General features: G+C 42.2%; 3 protein-coding genes across 7 annotated transcripts in view; 2 read left to right on the top strand and 1 right to left on the bottom strand.

The window, feature by feature from the left end:
* Nucleotides 1-2,783, top strand: part of strip2 (striatin interacting protein 2) — a 69,186-nt gene extending 66,403 nt beyond the window's left edge. For all 4 annotated transcript variants that reach the window (XM_032589447.1, XM_032589449.1, XM_032589448.1 and 1 more), the window contains one exon: nucleotides 60-2,783. In XM_032589447.1, the coding sequence (XP_032445338.1) occupies nucleotides 60-310 (251 nt within the window). In that variant the 3' untranslated portion in view covers nucleotides 311-2,783. The remainder of the gene's footprint in view (nucleotides 1-59) is intronic.
* Nucleotides 2,784-3,599: 816 nt separating this feature from the next.
* On the bottom strand, nucleotides 3,600-5,466 carry morn2 (MORN repeat containing 2). Its single transcript, XM_032589451.1, has 5 exons — nucleotides 5,218-5,466; nucleotides 5,023-5,070; nucleotides 4,573-4,679; nucleotides 4,363-4,499; nucleotides 3,600-4,285 (listed from the first exon to the last, which is right to left on the bottom strand). The coding sequence occupies exons 1-5, from the start codon at nucleotides 5,222-5,224 to the stop codon at nucleotides 4,183-4,185; spliced, it is 402 nt and encodes a 133-aa protein (XP_032445342.1). The 5' UTR covers nucleotides 5,225-5,466; the 3' UTR covers nucleotides 3,600-4,182.
* An 854-nt stretch (nucleotides 5,467-6,320) lies between these two features.
* Nucleotides 6,321-17,567, top strand: dhx57 (DEAH (Asp-Glu-Ala-Asp/His) box polypeptide 57). 2 transcript variants are annotated; one of them, XM_032589140.1, is made up of 25 exons: nucleotides 6,321-6,562; nucleotides 8,841-8,874; nucleotides 8,969-9,142; nucleotides 9,205-9,495; nucleotides 9,566-9,781; nucleotides 10,431-11,266; nucleotides 11,336-11,529; nucleotides 12,048-12,169; nucleotides 12,241-12,436; nucleotides 12,627-12,751; nucleotides 12,855-12,988; nucleotides 13,066-13,120; nucleotides 13,559-13,755; nucleotides 13,826-13,942; nucleotides 14,042-14,138; nucleotides 14,545-14,718; nucleotides 14,802-15,002; nucleotides 15,090-15,366; nucleotides 15,495-15,590; nucleotides 15,803-15,886; nucleotides 15,966-16,103; nucleotides 16,203-16,277; nucleotides 16,364-16,498; nucleotides 16,572-16,772; nucleotides 16,879-17,567. In XM_032589140.1, the coding sequence occupies exons 3-25, from the start codon at nucleotides 8,973-8,975 to the stop codon at nucleotides 17,020-17,022; spliced, it is 4,275 nt and encodes a 1,424-aa protein (XP_032445031.1). In that variant the 5' UTR covers nucleotides 6,321-6,562; nucleotides 8,841-8,874; nucleotides 8,969-8,972; the 3' UTR covers nucleotides 17,023-17,567. The 2 variants fall into 2 exon arrangements, with proteins under 2 accessions (XP_032445031.1, XP_032445030.1); XM_032589139.1 differs by having other exon boundaries at nucleotides 9,563-9,781.
* Nucleotides 17,568-17,711: the final 144 nt, after the last annotated feature.

The raw sequence follows: 17,711 nt of genomic DNA, 5'->3' as shown, positions 1-17,711 counted from the left end.
GGAATTGATTTCAATCGACACATGCTAATACAAGTTCTTCTCCTGCTCTCTGTCCCCAGATATCGATGCTCGACCTTGGGACTTCCAGGCGGAGGAGTGCGCCCTGCGGGAGAGCATCGAGAAGTTCAACAGCCGGCGCTACGACAAGAACAAAAACGGCGACTTCGCGCCCGTGGACAACTGCCTGCAGAGCGTGCTGGGCCAGCGCGTGGAGCTGCCGGAGGACTTCCACTACAGCTACGAGATGTGGCTGGAGCGAGAGGTGTTCTCTCAGCCCATCCAGTGGGAGGGGCTGCTGCAGAACCCGTAACGGCCGAGGCTGGGAGGAGGCGGAGGCGGCGGCAGGGAAACGTGGCACTGCAGAGGTCAATTAAAGTGTGGTTTTTATTTCAGAAGTTAGCTAGGTTTCGCTGAAAGACGACAACAACGGTGTTTGGTCAAATCTCAGGAGGAAGGAGAAACGCAGGTAAGATCAGGTCGATTTGATGCCGCACATATACATTTTCTACGATAACATGTGCCTAAGACTACTGTGAACACGTAAGCACATAAGAATGAAAGTAGCAGCTCAAAAACCTTTCAGATTGTTGTAGCACGACACTGTTTCGGCCAGTTCTACTGCCCCCACACCCCCGCCAGTCCCTCTTCTTTAGTAAGTCGGTGCTCTTCTGATTCCTTCATTATGTTTTATTTATTTTTAACACTTTATGGAAAACATTTTATGATGTTTTTAGAAATACACATTAAAATCCAATTTACTTTTATATTTCAAAACAAATTAGCTGGAGGTACTAGGTTTTAGATTGTAAGCAGAAATTCAAACATTGTTTTATCCATTTTCTTAAAAAAAAAAAAGTTGCAAGATATAAACAAAAAAAAATACGGTTCTGGGAGCTACAGGAAAATAGGGAAGCAAAACCAGCTGTAGGTGTATTAGTTTATTTATGGATGTTGTTTATGAAAGGAAAGCAAAGCAAATACAGTTAAAGGAATGTCAAACAATAATCCGTCTTTAAAAAAAAAATAAATAAAAAAGCTATATGCTGAATGCTTAATATTAAACTACAGAACTGACGGGGAGAATTACTTTCATTTTGAGTTTGGAGTTAAACTTGCAGACACAGCTGTCGTCCATCTGCTATACATATCAAAACCTGTCAGCACTAGAGTTCTGGATGGTTCCACAGGAAAGTTCAGGGAGATGAAATTCAGACCTGTCCTGCATAAAAAATAAATTTTAACAGGTCACGCTTGTAAGATGGGCACAGAATTATGTGGTAATAAAGCTAGCTACTTACTGATATTATGTACAGTAGGGTTAGCATTGACTAAACTGTGGCTTTTCTATGTTGTTGAGGGACATTTTTTGTGTGTCATAAAGTGGTTACAACTGAGAAAGTCTGCAGATTAAATAAGCAACTTCAACACAGTTTTCAACAGCCACTACATTTTCCTTTGTGGAGTTGCTTCCCTGAGCCTTTCCCCTGAACCATCTGGGTTTCTCAAATCTCAGCAATTAGCACTTACATGGAACAGCTGGAAATCTGTAGCGACTCTCATCGACACCATGTTTATCTTTCCAACTACAGCACAATATGTAACTGCTCAGCACACCGATGGTGGGATTTGATTGCTACAATAATTGGTGCTGTTTTTTTTTTTTTTTGTTGCTATTCTTCCTTCACTTTGGAGTACCCAAGCAGGGCACCAAACCCAGTTGTTACGCACACGGACGAGCACAGTGGGATGTTTTGATGTCATTTTTTGGTTTGTAGTGTACTCGCTCTGTGGGACAAGTTCCTCCGTGTCTTTGTATACAGTAGGATGCTCATCTTGACGCTCGGCTGTTTGCCTTTGTGTACAAATTGTGCATGACCAACATTTTCTCTGCACCTGTATTCAGACATTAAGGGGATACTTCAGGATTTCTGAAGCGGAGTTGGGCTAAAAGGTAATAAGCTATCAAAATCTTACATGCAGTGGAAAATACCTTTGGTGTCTACATTAATATAACTCTAAATAAATTGGTTTGATTTATCCTGAATGACGACGTCAAGAACGGTAGCGACTGCAGGTAAGATGTTAACAGCTTGCAACCTTTAAAAAAAGAATCTTACTTCAGAAAACTGTATTTCTAGCTCTATTATCATTATTCTGTTTTCCTGTTAAAGTCACAATTTTCTTCACAAAGAAAATAGTTTGAAAATAGTTTATATATATTCTCAGGTTTATGGAGATAACATATAGCAAGAGTTTTAAAATCTTCCTCACCGTTGTCTAGCTCACTACATGGAGAAAAGTACACACCTCCGTTCTCATAGTTCAGTACAATAAACAGTAACTCCAGAAGGTGTACACAGTAATGAAGTCGCATTTGTCAGCTGCATTTAATTTCTTTTTATATATATATATATCTTGTGCCAAATTTGAGTGCCATCTCCTATTTGTTAATTATGTCGACGCTTTTGCATTGAAATCACTACTGGAGGTTTGCAATACAGTTGTTTTATTTTCTACCTTTTAACTGTACAATCAAAAAAATAATAGCTGTGTCTTGTATCTTGTACAGTGTTTTACATGAGGTGTGTAGGATTCTGTGGAAGTCAGTACAGTATCTATGTGTGTTTGTATTACTCTTCCATATCTGTATATTCTGGATGGTGTTACTTCTCTTTACTGAATTTATTCAGGGGTATGTGCAATTACAGATCCACAGAGGCATTATACAACAGAGTGATAAATTACAATATCAGAGTTACCTATTAAAACCTGTCTAAAAACTTTATTTGCTTCTGATCTGATTTTTAAGCATACTTTGTGCGTTAAGCCAAGTGTATTCGTACATGCTGGAGGTCAGGCGAAACACTTTCCAGGCAGGATTTGGGAGTAAATAAGAGAATAGAGAACTGACTTCATCCACTTTCCATTAATATTCCTGGAGTAAGAGTTGGAAGTGAAGTAGTTAGAAACAGCCGACGCGCCCAAAGCGGAACCCGTCCGATAATGCAATGTGTTAAATGAAGCTGACGCAGGCAGGCACTTGCTGTGTTGAAACACAGAAAGTGACTCTAGGCTACAGACATGAAGCGCTAATTTCAGATATCTGCCCGCTGAACTGCAGATATTCTGCTCATGGATCCTTCCTCTTCGGCTTAATCAAATTAATTAGCTGGCACTTCATTATATAATTTTAGTATATAACAAATCGAGAAAGAATTTATGTGGGATTCCAGACAGACCAGAGTGAAAAATTAAGTGGATAAAACAAAACTACACAGAATGACAAACAAAACACGTTTTAACATCTTGAGGCAGGAAACCATGCAGCAGATTAGTAGTTCTGCTTTCTTGTTGTGGCAGTGTTTGCCTCATGGCGGCAGTTTCAAACGTTCATGCGGTGCGTGTCAAGAGCAGGGCCGGATTTAGAAAAATGTGGCTCCCGTGGCGAGGGCCAGTTTGGCGACCTCACCACACAAGCTTCTTTTACACATGAAAGTGAGAATATATTCATATTCATTCATATTCACATTCATTCACCCCATGAGTGTTTCCAAAACAACCTTCGTGTTTTAAAAACAAAATTCATTATAAACTCTGCATCATTTCTACTAATTTATTCATCCTTGCAAGGAAATAATCCAAAATGTTAATCAATCTGACACAATGTAGCGCCAAAGTCAACATGATGCAAAATAAATTTGAAATTGTATATCTTGGCTTCTTACTCTGCTCATTGGAAATTATGACTTGTTTACACCTTAAATCCTTCACTATGTCATTTATAAACCCATGAAGCAAATAAAGGCCCCTTGCCACATCCGTCATTTCAAAGGTGCCTTAACCCTGCCTGCAACTGCTCTCTGAAGGAGGCTTACGTGTCCAAATTCAGCTTCAAGAGCTGGGAGCTGCCGTGGGAAGGAGTCGTCAACAGGTCCTGATCAGCCAATCGGAGACGGACTGTTTATACTATGTTGTTTAGAGGAAGAGAACAAGAATTTAAATAAAGGATATTTTAGATTAAACTATACCCGTTGACTCTGCTTCCTCAAGATTTCCAAAATCTAATTGTTTTACTGAAAAAATAGAGATGTTTACATTTGAATGTTTAATCAACTTTCAGTGTTGGTGTTTTCCTAAGGCAGTTTAGCTTTAGTACAATGATTCTTTAGTCTGTTTTTTTGTCTAGAGGTTGTGCAGCAGTTTGAGACCAAGCGCTGCTTCACCGTGGAAGTCTCCAGTCCACTTCAGGCCTTGTGTGTCAGTAAAGGTACCCTCTCCCTCCAGCCTATAAAACACCATTCCAGATTTTCAGAACTGTGCTTTGTGACATTTGAAATGCCTGAGGGTAACTCTGGCGACTACCTGTCATTGTAAAATTGGCCCTTATACATAGAGCCGTCCGGAAATGTGTACGTTCCAGAGCCGTTGTACGCGTTGTCTTTGAACTCTCCTTCATACACGGCCCCAGAGGGAAACTGCAGGGTCCCTTTGCCCAGCATCTGGAGAGAGGAAAGACATGCATCATAAACAAACAGATGTTAAAAAGAGGACAGAGAGATGGATAACGCATACTTTGTCCTCTTGCCACTCTCCTATATATATGATGCCACTGGCTGAAGTGTGTTTTCCTGTGCCGCTTCTCACCAGCTCTCCAGATTCAGACTTGCGACACTCGCCCTCTGTGACATGAACAGACAGCTTATGTAACTCTGGCACTACTCCTGATTACCTTAATATTTATTTACTTTATTTTACTCGTAAGTTTTTGTCATCATTTGAATTGTTTTTTATAACTACGTACTCAGGTTATCTTTCTGTGATTAAAAACGTTTGGTCAAACAAATGTTTCCAACTCACAACTTGTGTGACTAAATGTGCTCCACATTGGTGAAATCAGTTGGGCAACCTTTGTAGATTTTTGTTGCATCTTAAGTAAAACTTCATTAAACCTGTGCAGGAAATTACAAAACCTGTGGGAAAAGTCCGAACATTCAAGTGTCCTACATTTACGTCCCTACTCACCATACTTGTCCCCATTTGGAAAAATGAGGGAAACCTTGAATGCAGCGTCTGCAGACAAACAAATCCATTTAACACTTAAATAAAATTGGCCTAAATGTGGATATTTACGTATTCAAACTATGTCCCTTTTGTTGTCTGACAGAAGATATAATCACTTGGGGTTTTTTTCTCTGTGTGATAGTATTTGCACCTCACCAGTCATGCTATGACAGCTTCCCTCAGTTGGCAGATGGCTGTCGGAGTCAACAACAGACGCTGTTTTACTATGAATGGGAAAGAAAAAAAATGTGTAAAGTCGGAAAATTGAACCCAGAAGTCATGGAGAATGAAGAATCAGTCTTAGCAATGCCCAAATTGGTGTAATTGGTCTACAATTTTCACACGTTTTCATTAAGAACGAGCTCCGGCAGTTTACTGCAGGTAGGTGTTGCCATGGTAACAGTGGGGTCTGGCTACCACTGCGGAAGATGACGAGGTTGTACATCGAAAGGGCGTGGCCTATTAAAAATACGGACTGAGCCGAACACCGCCATCCTCTGGAGAGCGGAAAGAACTACAACTACATTTAAAAACTTTACAAAAAAAGTTTTAATAACTTTACCAAAATGTATCAAAATATTTCAATGAATCTAGATGTCTTGGACACGATTAAATTTTAATGGCTTTATTCAAAATTAATTTTGATTTTTTTTTTTTTTTTGTTAGGAATGGCCAGACATGACTAAAATTAAGTTTCAGTTCAAGTTTTTCTTATTCAAAACTTGAAATATGATTTTAAAAAATTGAAGTAATGTACCATTACCTGTGGACTTTGAACCCAACAATGACACACAGCGGATGGTATTATTGCATTTATTACATTGTGGATACAAGAATGAGAAATGTTTTCAATTTATATTATCTGTAGTTTGCCTGTTGTGTGACTTTTTATACATTTAGTGATAAAATGAACAGAAAAGGCAGCCAGACAACATTTTTCTCTGCAGGGAGACATGCAAATAAAAGCATTAGTACTGTACATGCAGCTTTTTATTTGCAGTGATTGGTATGGAAATCACTGCAAATATTACAAGCTGATGATATAACTCTGTATCCATGCTACATTCAAAAAAGGAAATTTAGAAAAGTTTCTAATGCTAGCTTGAATGGAAGAAAGTTTTTTTATTAGTATTTCTCTTATGTTTGCTTGCTTTTTTCTCTTTAACTTAATGCGGTTTACTTATGTAGCAGCAGCGGAAGACTGGAGAATCAAGGACCAATCACAGCAGTTAGGGGGCGGGGCTTGACTTTAAATCCCGCCCACTACTTCCTCTCACGTAGTTGGAAAAATGTATAGATTTCTTTAAGGTATTGTTTCATCAAAATTGATATTACTGCTATGCTGGTGTAATGCCAAATGTTATGAGTAACTTAAGGGTGGTTTAAAAACTACAGTTACGCAACACAAGAACCGGAAAAGAAAGTATGAACTCCGAACTTCGGCCAATGAAAGAGAATGTAGTGTGCCGGGGGGCGCAGGGTGTCGGAGCTGCTGTTTCAGGTATGTTCACATTTTAAAAGTTATTTTCTGAAAGGTGTGTATCGTCGGCGTTATCGGTTATGTCACGTTTCAGACGTTTAGGTTAATCCTAAACTGTGAAACATGAGAGCCTGGCTTGTGAGGAAATCTTTTAACACATAGCCTAGCATGCTACAGTGGAAGTTAAGAGCGTGCTAACTGTTAGCTTGTTAGCTAACAATATGGTCGGGCTCCCGGTACGCTAATTTCGCATTCGTAAACAAACCTTTTCGCACACATGTACCGAGACCTTGTACAGTTTATTTCTCATAGTAGCTACGTATTTTTATGGACTATTACCATTTCATAGTAGTATAAAAGACTCAATTGTCATATCTTCTTTAATTTGTGTACTATTTTCATTTAAACTTTTTTTTCCTACATAATTTTTCAGTTGATAAGTATGATGGTCTTTGTTTTTGACATGTTAACTTGTACGATACACGAAACATTATTATGTCTTCTGTTCCCACTTAAATAACTCCAGGCGACCTCTTGGATGATATTTATTGAAGTCATGTAATCAAGTTCCCTTACATTAAACACATTTTGAGTACATCGTAGAACATTTCCTTAAACCCTCAAACACATTCCCACTCAGTAAATATGATTTAATTGGGGTTAGTCATGAAAAAGCTGAATGTTTTCTCAAATTGGAGTGCTTGGAGTTTTAAATTAATAATGAGGTCAAATTAATTGACCACCAATTGAACATCAGTAGCCTGAGGTTAGTGGTAGTGAACTGGACTAGATGTGTCCTTAAGAACATGATGATTGCTTTAACACATTTTAAAATCACATTAACCTCTGAAATATAGTATATTCAGTATAGAAAGACAATTTACAGATCATATAAATTTTTAGTCTTATTCAGCTACATGTCCCCCAAAAAGAGAACCTAATAATAGGAACTGTAAAAGATTAGAGTGATTCTGTTTTAAAAATAAATAAATTAAAAAATCAAATAAAAAAAACAACATATTCTTAACAACAGTAAAACTTTTGATTAGGACCACTTAAAATTTTTAATTTTTAAAAAAACATATCTATAAAAAAAAAAAACACGAAACTGTTTGAAGACAAAAGCGCTAAGCCAAAGAGATTATATTGATTAAATTTAGCTGTCGTTTCATATTGGCCATGAGGAAAGACAGATTAAGAAATGGTTAATATCTCTAAAATGGCAACCCTAATAATAATAAAATGATATATGGTTTGTGCAATAATAAGAATAGGAAAGATAAATTCTTAATACCTCAGTAGCCTTGAATTTAATACCTTTTCCTAATAATGCTGAAGTGTGACTGTAGCAAATTCAATCTTGATGATGTTAGTTTGATTTTTACTTTGCAGCATTTCTGTACTCAATTTAATCTTCTATAAAAATTTAAGCCACATCTCAAAACAAACCGTTTCAGAACAGCTTTTAATGTATGATTATTGTCTTGTTTTATGCTTATTAATGTGCTATTTATTTAAGTGTTATATTGTTATGATTTTGTTTGATGTACTTGGCGTTCTGTTCGTAATTTTACTTGTTTCCTGTAAAGTGTCTAAGTGTTTAGCAAAGCACCACACAAATAAAATGTATTATTATTATAATTACTATAAAAGCCAATGTAGAGCTGTAAAACAATTAAAATTTGACAAGAATGTTTTAGATAAAGTTTGATAATCGAATTGATTAAAAGAAAAAGTGCAGATAATGTTGTGTACAACGCAACCTGATTGCACTGTGGAATTAAAACTTGGTGTGTATGACAAAATCAGTTTTTTCTGTTTGTGTGTTTGTGTAAAAAAAAAAACCTAAATAATAAAAAAAAGTACAGACTTTATGCGTTAAAATGACAAGCAACCCCCCCATCTGACTTTTCTTAACTCTCTGAAGTATTTCTAACCTTCCCCATGATTGTGCCCTCATGGCTCTTTTTGCTAATAATACGCCTGAGCAGCCGCGTCGCCTCTGGACTGTGCGGCCCTGCTGGGGTTGTTACTCCGCGGTTTGATTGCATAATTGCAGCCAACAGCGTTGTGTGTCAGCCACCATCTCATTGCTTTGCACTTGAATTGAAAATCCCCCCTCAGCTATAAGCCACTCTCCGCTCCGTCGTGCCCGTACAGTAACCGCCTCGCTCCGCGTCTAGCAGCCGTCTCCGCTGCTGTTTCCAGGATTCCAGGCTGCCTTTCCTTTTTTTTTTTCCTGCTTTAAAAGCTGAAAACACACACATCCAATCTGCTCTTTTTCTGTCTCCGTTCACAGATGGTTCGCAGGCATGAAGGAGCACTGACTGAAGGTTTGCCTACTTTGAAGTTTAAGGGAGTTTATTTGGAGAAATCCTGCGTGTTTTATTTTTTGTGTTTTTGCACTGATTGTGTGTGTCGGAGCAGAAAGATGAACGCCAAGAGAAGAGGAGGGAAGCCAAACAGAGGAGGAGGGAGGTTTAACAAGCCCAGAGGAGGCGGAGGTGGCGGAGGTGGAAGCCGGAAGGGAGGAGGAGCCGGTCGCTGGGATGACGACGACGATGATTTCAGCCTCGATTTTGGACCCTCTCGCTCCAGCAGGTACTCATGGCATCACTTGTCACTTTATCGCCTTTGCCTTCCCTGAACTTCTGTCTCTTCAGACCTGGACAAGGACGAGGCGGCATCGGTGGTGCCGGTGGCGGGCGTGGAAGGGGGAGAGATGCGGGACGAGGACGGGGATTTAATGATCGCCAAAGGGACTCGAAGGGCGACAGGAAGCCCCTCCCCAGGTCCCTTGTGAGCACCAGGGTCCCTCTGAAAGCAGGCGACGGCAGCAGGCCCGAGGCGAGCAGCATGCCCTTGCAGAGGATCTTCATGACCAATGAGAACCAAGAGCAGCTCAAGGAGTTGCTGCGGGAGCTGCAGACGCAGGATTTTGACGAGCCTTATGAGTGAGTCTACGCTTCTGTTATTATTATTTTATTAGTTATTGGGCACAAACTTTGACTCTGTTTGCAGCAGGGAGTCTGGCTCTGATTATTCACATGAAGAGGGGGAGGAATATGATGAGTTGGATCCCCGTGAGGAAGGTCAGTTTTGGGTCACTAACGATGAGCCTGTGGAGCGAGATGAGAGCCCTGCTTATTACCCAGAGGAGGAAGAGGAAGAGGAGGAAGACAAGGAGCGGCCCACACCTGAACCCCTTATCTCCTTATTTGCTGTTGGGAAGCTCTGCAGGTGATTGCATCATAAAGTTTATGTTGGGAGGTGAAACAGCGTTGAAACCTGAAACGTGAGCTGCTCCTGAAATTAATCAGTTTCTATTAAAACTTTGGAAAAGTTTGGACTTTAACCAAATTACTTTTTCTAATTATTTGATTTTCCAAATTTTATTTCTGATATTATCATGTGTGTGTTTTTTTTTTTTTTCATTCTTTCCTTCTTTTGTCCTTTCTTTCATCCCCTTTTCCTTCCTTCTACTAACATCTTTAATTATAAATATAATAACAGATACAAGTTTATGCAAGTCTTCAGTTTTTCATTGAATAATTAGTTGAATTTCCACAACAGAATTACATTAAAGGTCCCAGTAACATGATGTAGATCTGTTTTTGTCAGGTTGGACGCTTTTTTTGTTTTTTAGATAATTTTCCATGAATATCAACATCCCAAAAATGAAAACAGATCCATTCTTATTTATCCAAAGTGCTATGTTGTTTATTTTAAACATAATCAAAGTAATATGGTGTTTTTTTAAGTTACAACTAATTTCCTTTACTAGATTTTTATCTAAAGCTCATGTAACACTTGGTGCTCTAAACCAGTTTTATTTATTTTATTATTTATAATTTATTTTCTTGTAACATTTTTGTGTTCCCTTTTGAAGATATGGCTTCGACAGGGAGAGAAGCAAACAGGCTCTGGAGTCCGGCGGAGGAGAATTCGGGTCGACTTTAGAGCATCTCCTCCTCCAGGTCTTCAGCGAACGCTATGGACAGAAAGCGGTTTCCCCCGATGGCCTCCAGGGGGTGCCGATGGACGAATGCCTGAGCCAGCGTCAGGAGGAAGCCCTAGCGTTGGCTGCCATTTTTGGCGACCGTTTCTACGAGCGCATCGCCAATGCCGTGTGGACGGTGTCTCTGGACGTCCCCTTCCTTTCTGACAAACCGGCCCGAAACGGAGGCGATGCCGCGGGCAAAAACAGCCGCAACGTTTGTAAATTCTACCTCAAAGACCGCGGCTGCCGCTTCGGCGACAAATGCCGGTTCAGACACGAGCTTCCGGGTAGAGAGAAGTCCGGGGCGGGTTCCTTGGACCCAAAAGGGCCAAGCCAGCCCGGCTTCACCAGCTACTCTCCTCCTGAGTATGAGCTGGAGGTCCGCTTCCCAAAGGGAAACCGTTACCCTCACCAGGCGCCGATAGTTGCCTTCAGCACCAACGACGAGTCGGTAGCAGCCGCGGGGAGACTCGGTGTCACCGAGAAGCTGTTTGGAGAAGCACTAGCTGCGGCGAAGAGCGGCGAGCCCGTCGTTTACACCCTGATCACCCTCTGCGAGGACGAGCTCAGTATGAAGGAGCTTCTGGCCGTCGGGCATCACAAGTACAGCACGCCGCCTCCTGTGGTGGCACCACAACCGAATCCTCTCGGCATCGCAAAGAGCAGAACCAGCAGCACGAACAGCAGGAGGGCCGCTCCACCAGCAACCCAGAAACCCGCAGAAAGTGAGTCCTCCAGGTCCGCAGACATCTGACATTTGTTGTTTCGCTTTTGATGCCTGTTTTTCCTTTCAGTAAAAGCGACTGGAGAGGCTGAGGAGCCTGAGGAGGAGGCAGAGGTGGAGGCAGAGGTGGAGGTGGAAGCCGTCCCAGTGGAGGCTGAGAGCTACGTCAACCTGAGGAAGAAGATGGAGAGCAAGCACAGTCAGAAAACTGAGAACCTCCTGCAAGAAAACGGCAAGCTGTGTCGAGACTTCCAGAGAAAACGGGTAAATCTGACTGAAAACATCAGGAACTTTACACTGTCCCCTTCGTACAATAATGGCCTAAGTCGTTTTATCCAAGATAACATTTGGAAAGAAAGAGGTGATTTTATTTTGTGCCAAAACCACTTTTGCCATAACTGTAGAAAGGTGTCCATTTATGTACTTTAGTACGGAAGATGATCAGGGCCACTAATAAAAACTGAATTCTGACTTTAATGTGAATATTATGACCTTTTTTTCTCTCCAAATTCTGACTTTTTTTTCTCTTTCAAATTCTAATGGTTTTTTCCCCCCAATTTCTGACATCTTTTTCTCCAAATTCTAAAGTTTTTTTTCTCCAAATTTTGAAAAAAAAAATTCTCTCCAAATTCTGACTTTAAACTCAGATTTCGGACTTCAATCTCAGAAGGCCGATTCTCAGAATTTGGACTCTAAACCCTGAATCCAGTCTCTGAATTCTGAATTTTTTTCCTCAGAATTCTAACTTTTAGACTTATGTTTCTCTTTCATTCCCGGCCCAGTCTTCCCGGCGCTTTAAGTCTATGCTGGAGCAGAGGAGGAACCTCCCGGCTTGGCAGGAGAAAGAGAACATCCTGGATGAGTTGGACAGCTGTCAGGTTCTGGTGATCAGCGGGATGACCGGGTAAGGCGACGCTCTTCATCTGTCGTGTTTCTGTTCTCTGTGCATTTTTAAAACGTCTCCCATCTTTCCAGGTGTGGTAAGACCACTCAGATTCCTCAGTTCATCCTGGACGCCTCTCTGGCCGGTCCCGCCGGACAGGTGGCCAACATCATCTGCACCCAGCCTCGGCGGATTTCTGCCATCTCTGTGGCTCAGAGAGTCGCACAGGAGCGGGCCGAGTGTCTGGGGAACTCGGTGGGCTACCAGATCCGCCTGGAGAGCGTCAGGGTATGCACACATGCTGGTTTATATTCCATTAGTAAGTGCGTGAGCAGGATTTTAACATTTCATGACATTTAAACTCATTTCAAACTCTTGATTACATGTAGAGGAAACCCAAATGTGGATACCTTACATTTGCCGTTATTTCAGCACCTTGCAGAGAAGATAACTCTCTTTCTTCCCTCCAATTTTCCAGACGTCGGCCACCCGGCTGCTGTACTGCACCACAGGCGTTCTGCTCAGAAGACTGGAGGGCGACGCAGACCTCAGAGGAGTCTCGCACGTTATTGTGGATGAGGTGCATGAGCGGACAGAGGAGAGGTCAGCTTACTGAACTCAGATGAATGTCAAAACCTGTGCAGAGTCTTCATGTTTTCTTTACATCTTCTGTTTTTGTTTTTTTGTTTTTTTTTTCTTCACACAGCGATTTCCTGCTGTTGGTGCTTAAGGACCTTATTACAAAGAGGCAAGACCTGAAGATTATTCTAATGAGTGCCACTCTCAATGCCAACCTCTTCTCTGAGTATTTCTACGACTGTCCTACTATCCATATACCCGGTACAGACTCTGGTCCACAGTAAATAACTTGAATGTGGAACTTTAATGTATCTAATCTAAATGTTCCTCTTCTCCAGGTCGTACATTCCCTGTTGATCAGTTTTTCCTTGAAGATGCCGTTGCTAAAACTGGGTAATAATCTCCACTTTTCTTCTAGCTAAACTCATAATTGTTTTATTGCAGCAGGGTTCCTAAGTAGTCTGGAAAAGCCTGGCATTTGATTTGAGATTTTCCAGGTCTGGATGAAATGAAATGTTTGAATTTTCACATTTTACTCTTTATTGCACTTGTCTTCCTTTCTTGGTTTCCGTCTTTGCTCCTTTGTTTCTTTGTCTGTTTTTCTTTCCATTGTCTGATTTTTACTTTCTTTTTTTCTGTTGTTTTTCTTTCTCTCTTTCATTCATTGTTTCTTTTTACTTTCTATCTGTCTTGCACCTTTTTTTCTTGTTTTCTGTCTTTGTTGTTTTTTCATTTCTGTCTGTCCTTTATCTGTCTGTTTGTCCTATCTGTCAATCCATTATTACATCTGACCCCGCCGCCCCCAATCCTTTGTTTCATTTATGTTTCCAGCTACGTCATAGAAGACGGCAGCCCTTACTTGCGCTCAGGAAAGCAGAACTCGTCTTCCGCAAGCGGCCAAAGAGTTACGAGGGACGACTTGGGCGACGACGTGTGGAACTTCATGTCTTTCTGCAAGAAAGATTTTGTCAAAGACTCGACCCCAGACCAGCAGCTCAGCCTGCAGGAACTCACCATTAGATACAAAGGTGAGTTTAGAAGAAATTATTCAGCTTCAAGGTTCTTTTGGCGTTTTAATGATCCACTTTACTCTTATAGACACAAAGAAATCTGTCCTTAAAACTATTGCTGCCATGGACCTGGACAAGATCAACATGGACTTGGTGGAGAGCCTGCTGGAGTGGATAGTGGACGGACAACACAACTACCCACCAGGTCAGAGTTCCTCAGAGCCAGTCAAGACACTTTGTGCTGCTCTTCGTAAAAAGGTGATATTCTTAATATTTTAAACTACTTTTATTGGTTTGATTGCAGGTGCTGTGTTGGTGTTTATGCCAGGCCTTGCTGAGATTAAAATGCTTTATGAGCAGCTGCAGTCCAACAGAATATTCAACAACAGACGCACCACCAGGTTTGGGACCTTTATTACATTTTTTTTTTTTTTTTGAAGTGCAATTATTATTATTTTTTTTTTAAAGTGAGCTTTACAGAAACAAAACATTTACCGACATTAAATCCCGCAGTTTGTGCAGCAAAATAATAATTTTTGGACGTTTTAGTCAGTGGGCGAAATTGTCTTCCAGAAAAATGGCAAGAATCCCTTAAAATAAACAGAAAAATTTACTTACAACTCATTCTCTTTTTTTAAGTTTAGAATTTAGAGTAGTACTGAGTTTAAGATGATTGCTCCCGCAATAAAAGATTCACTTATTCTAAGGCTTTTTGCACATCCTGTGAATTCACTAATTACATGATTCTCAGTTTGTAAAAGATCCACAATGTTCAATTTCTGTGTTTGTCACACACACACACACCAGATGCGTGGTCTACCCCCTCCACTCCACCCTGTCCAACGAGGAGCAGCAGGCAGTCTTCAGCCGCCCCCCCGAGGGCGTCACCAAGATCATCATCTCCACCAACATCGCGGAGACCTCGGTAACCATCGACGACGTGGTTTATGTCGTCGACTCTGGAAAGATGAAGGAAAAGAGGTGGGATTAGATTAGATCAAACAGATGAATCCTTTTTTAAAAACGGTTTTGAGACGAGTCCGTGTTGCGCTGTCTGTTCTCAGGTACGATGCTTCCAAGAGCATGGAGAGCCTGGAGGACTCGTGGGTGTCCCGGGCCAACGCGCTGCAGAGGAAAGGTCGAGCGGGCCGAGTGGCCTCGGGGGTTTGCTTCCACCTCTTCACCAGCCACTGCTTCCGCCATCAGCTGGCCGAGCAGCAGCTGCCCGAGATCCAGAGAGTTCCCCTGGAGCAGCTCTGCCTGCGGTCCGTCCATCTGCTTCCTGGCTTTGCTCTTTTGTCAAAGCGGAGTTTTTAAATTCTAACTCGTATTTCCTACTCTTTCCGTAACAGAATTAAGATCCTGGACTTGTTCGCCGAGCAGCAGCTGGAGTCCGTCTTCTCTCGGCTCATCGAGCCGCCGGCCGAGGGGAGCCAGGACGCCGCCAGGCAGCGCCTCCAAGACCTGGGAGCTCTGACCCCGGATGAGAAGCTGACCCCACTGGGCTACCACCTGGCCTGCCTGCCCGTCGACGTGCGCATCGGGAAACTCATGCTGTTCGGCGCCATCTTCCGCTGCCTCGACCCGGCGCTCACCATCGCAGCCAGTCTGGCCTTTAAATCACCGTTTGTAAGCAGGCCTCGGATTTTCTTTGCAATGTGAATCACAACTACGTGGAGCTAATCTCTAATATGAAAAAAGAAAAACAATCCAACATCCTGATTCCTGAAGCCTTTGTGCATTTGGGCCGTTTCCAGGTGTCACCATGGGATAAGAGAGAGGAAGCCAGTGAGAAGAAACTTGGCTTTGCTGTGGCCAACAGTGACCATCTGGCTTTGTTACAGGCATACAAGGTACTGACTGTTATTTTTTTTTTCTACATGGTATGAACGGCATTACACAGTCTAATTATCTTTCCCACCATCTGTGTGATAAATCTCCTGCTTCCGTGTAAAAAAGCAATCCACTGTCTTATGATACAGCAAGAAAATGTGATAGAAATATCTGGAAATGTGAGTTTTGGAACAGTACAAATTGTGTAACGGATCCTCTCCCTCCTTGGCAGGGTTGGTGCTGCGCTGCAAAGAGCGGTAACCAGGCCGGCTTCCGCTACTGTAGGGAGAACTTCCTGTCCTGGCGCAGTTTGCAGGTCAGAAATCACAAACTTCTTAGATAAAAGTTTGGGATCATGTTGTGAAATAATTCTTTAAACTTTGCTCCCTGTCCAGGAAATCGCCAGCCTGAAGAGGCAGTTTGCAGAGCTGCTGTCAGACATCGGCTTCATTAAGGAGGGATTGAGGGCCAGGGTTATTGAACGCTCATCCTCACAGGGAGCGGATGGTGTTTTGGAGGCTACTGGGCCTGAGGTGAGTCACATGCACACACACACACACACACACTGAATCCATCATTTTGCTTTAAACGTGAAGAACGCCTCTTAAAATCAGTCACATTTTGCTTCCCAGGCCAACCTTAACTCAGAAAACATCCGTCTGATGTCTGCAATGCTGTGCGCAGCTCTCTATCCAAATGTGGTGCAGGTGATTGTCCTTCGATGTTTCCTGCTCCCAATAATTTAAAAAAGGTTCTTTTATGAGCTGAAGCTCAATATTTTTGGTCGATCCAGGTTCGCGCTCCGCAGGGGAATTACAAGATGACCAGCAAGGGAGCCATGAAGATGCAACCGAAAGCCAACGAGCTGCGCTTCATGACCAAGAGCGACGGCTGCGTCCACATCCACCCCTCGTCCGTCAACTACACAGTAAGCTTGAGCCGCACGGAACCGCCGAGGTTGGCTCAGACCAAAAAAAAACCACGATTCTTTCGACTCTGAGGTGCGTCATTACGGCAGCCCCTACCTGGTTTACCACGAGAAGGTGAAGACCAGCCGCGTCTTCATCAGAGACTGCAGCATGGTGTCCGTCTACCCGCTGGTGCTGTTCGGAGGCGGTCAGGTCAACGTGGAGCTCCACAAAGGGGAGTTTGTCATCTCTCTGGATGACGGCTGGATCCGGTTCGCAGCAGCGTCGCATCAGGTCAGACAAACTATTACGGATGAAATCAAATAAATAACTTGATCCCAAATTCTTCTTTTGTTGGGTCGAGACTACCAACCGACCAGCCTGTGTGTGTGTTTGCCAGGTGGCTGAGCTGGTGAAGGAGCTGCGCTGGGAGCTGGACCAGCTGCTGGAAGACAAAATCAGGAACCCGAGCATGGACCTGTGCAGCTGCCCCCGAGGTTCCCGCATCATCCGCATGATCGTCCACCTCATAACCACCCAGTAAGGCCCCGGCTGAGCTCCTCATGATCCGTTTACCCTGAAGGGCTAAAACATGTGGAGCTCTGCTATTGACTGTAATTGAATCTCCAGCTCTATGCAGAGGATCAAGTCTTATTTTTGATATCTCGTTTTGTGTATCAATTCCAAACTATTGCTGCACTAAAGCACACGTGCACTTGATGTCAGATACACTCTTTAAGTGGTCATTGTAGGTGGCGATGGGGTTGTCTGTGTCACAACTTGAGCTTTTTCTCGGGTCCATATTGGATTTATTTTTTTTTTCTCTAATTCTGAAGTGACTGCATGCAAATGTGTATTTATTTGAAATGCATGATTGATTGAGATCCAAGAGTTGTTGCATGGTTTCCAGATATTTTCCAATATGCTGAATGTATTTTTCTGTCGAAATGATGTCAAAACTACACTGTAACAACGTGAACGGAAGGGCTAGAGAGACGGGACGTGATCTACGCTGCCAAAGAAAGCCGTCATCTTTCAAATGACAAACCCCAACTTCACAGTGCCCTGCAAATAAAACTGAAAGTAATACCTGGTTTCAGTATATTCTTTGTCTTAAAAGGCTAATTTTTCTACAAAGTTTCACTTCAATTGATGCATTTTCTATTATTAAGACGTTGTAATGAGGTTAGAGTGGCGCTCCAAGTTGGGTTGGGAGGTTTGCTCTCTTGGATT

The sequence above is a fragment of the Xiphophorus hellerii genome, chromosome 17 (assembly GCF_003331165.1).
Source record: "Xiphophorus hellerii strain 12219 chromosome 17, Xiphophorus_hellerii-4.1, whole genome shotgun sequence".
NCBI classification, from domain to species: Eukaryota; Metazoa; Chordata; class Actinopteri; order Cyprinodontiformes; family Poeciliidae; genus Xiphophorus; species Xiphophorus hellerii.
This window is presented reverse-complemented; position numbering and strand designations above follow the sequence as displayed.

Coding starts and splice junctions, on each gene's coding strand:
- morn2 (XM_032589451.1), bottom strand. Junction 4,500..4,572: donor GAGAGTGGCAAGAGGACAAA/GTATGCGTTATC, acceptor TCCTCTCTCCAG/ATGCTGGGCAAAGGGACCCT. Junction 4,286..4,362: donor GGCCAATTTTACAATGACAG/GTAGTCGCCAGA, acceptor GGTGTTTTATAG/GCTGGAGGGAGAGGGTACCT.
- dhx57 (XM_032589139.1), top strand. CDS start 8,973: ATGAACGCCAAGAGAAGAGGAGGGAAGCCAAACAGAGGAGGAGGGAGG. Junction 12,437..12,626: donor TCCGCCTGGAGAGCGTCAGG/GTATGCACACAT, acceptor CCAATTTTCCAG/ACGTCGGCCACCCGGCTGCT. Junction 14,139..14,544: donor AACAACAGACGCACCACCAG/GTTTGGGACCTT, acceptor CACACACACCAG/ATGCGTGGTCTACCCCCTCC.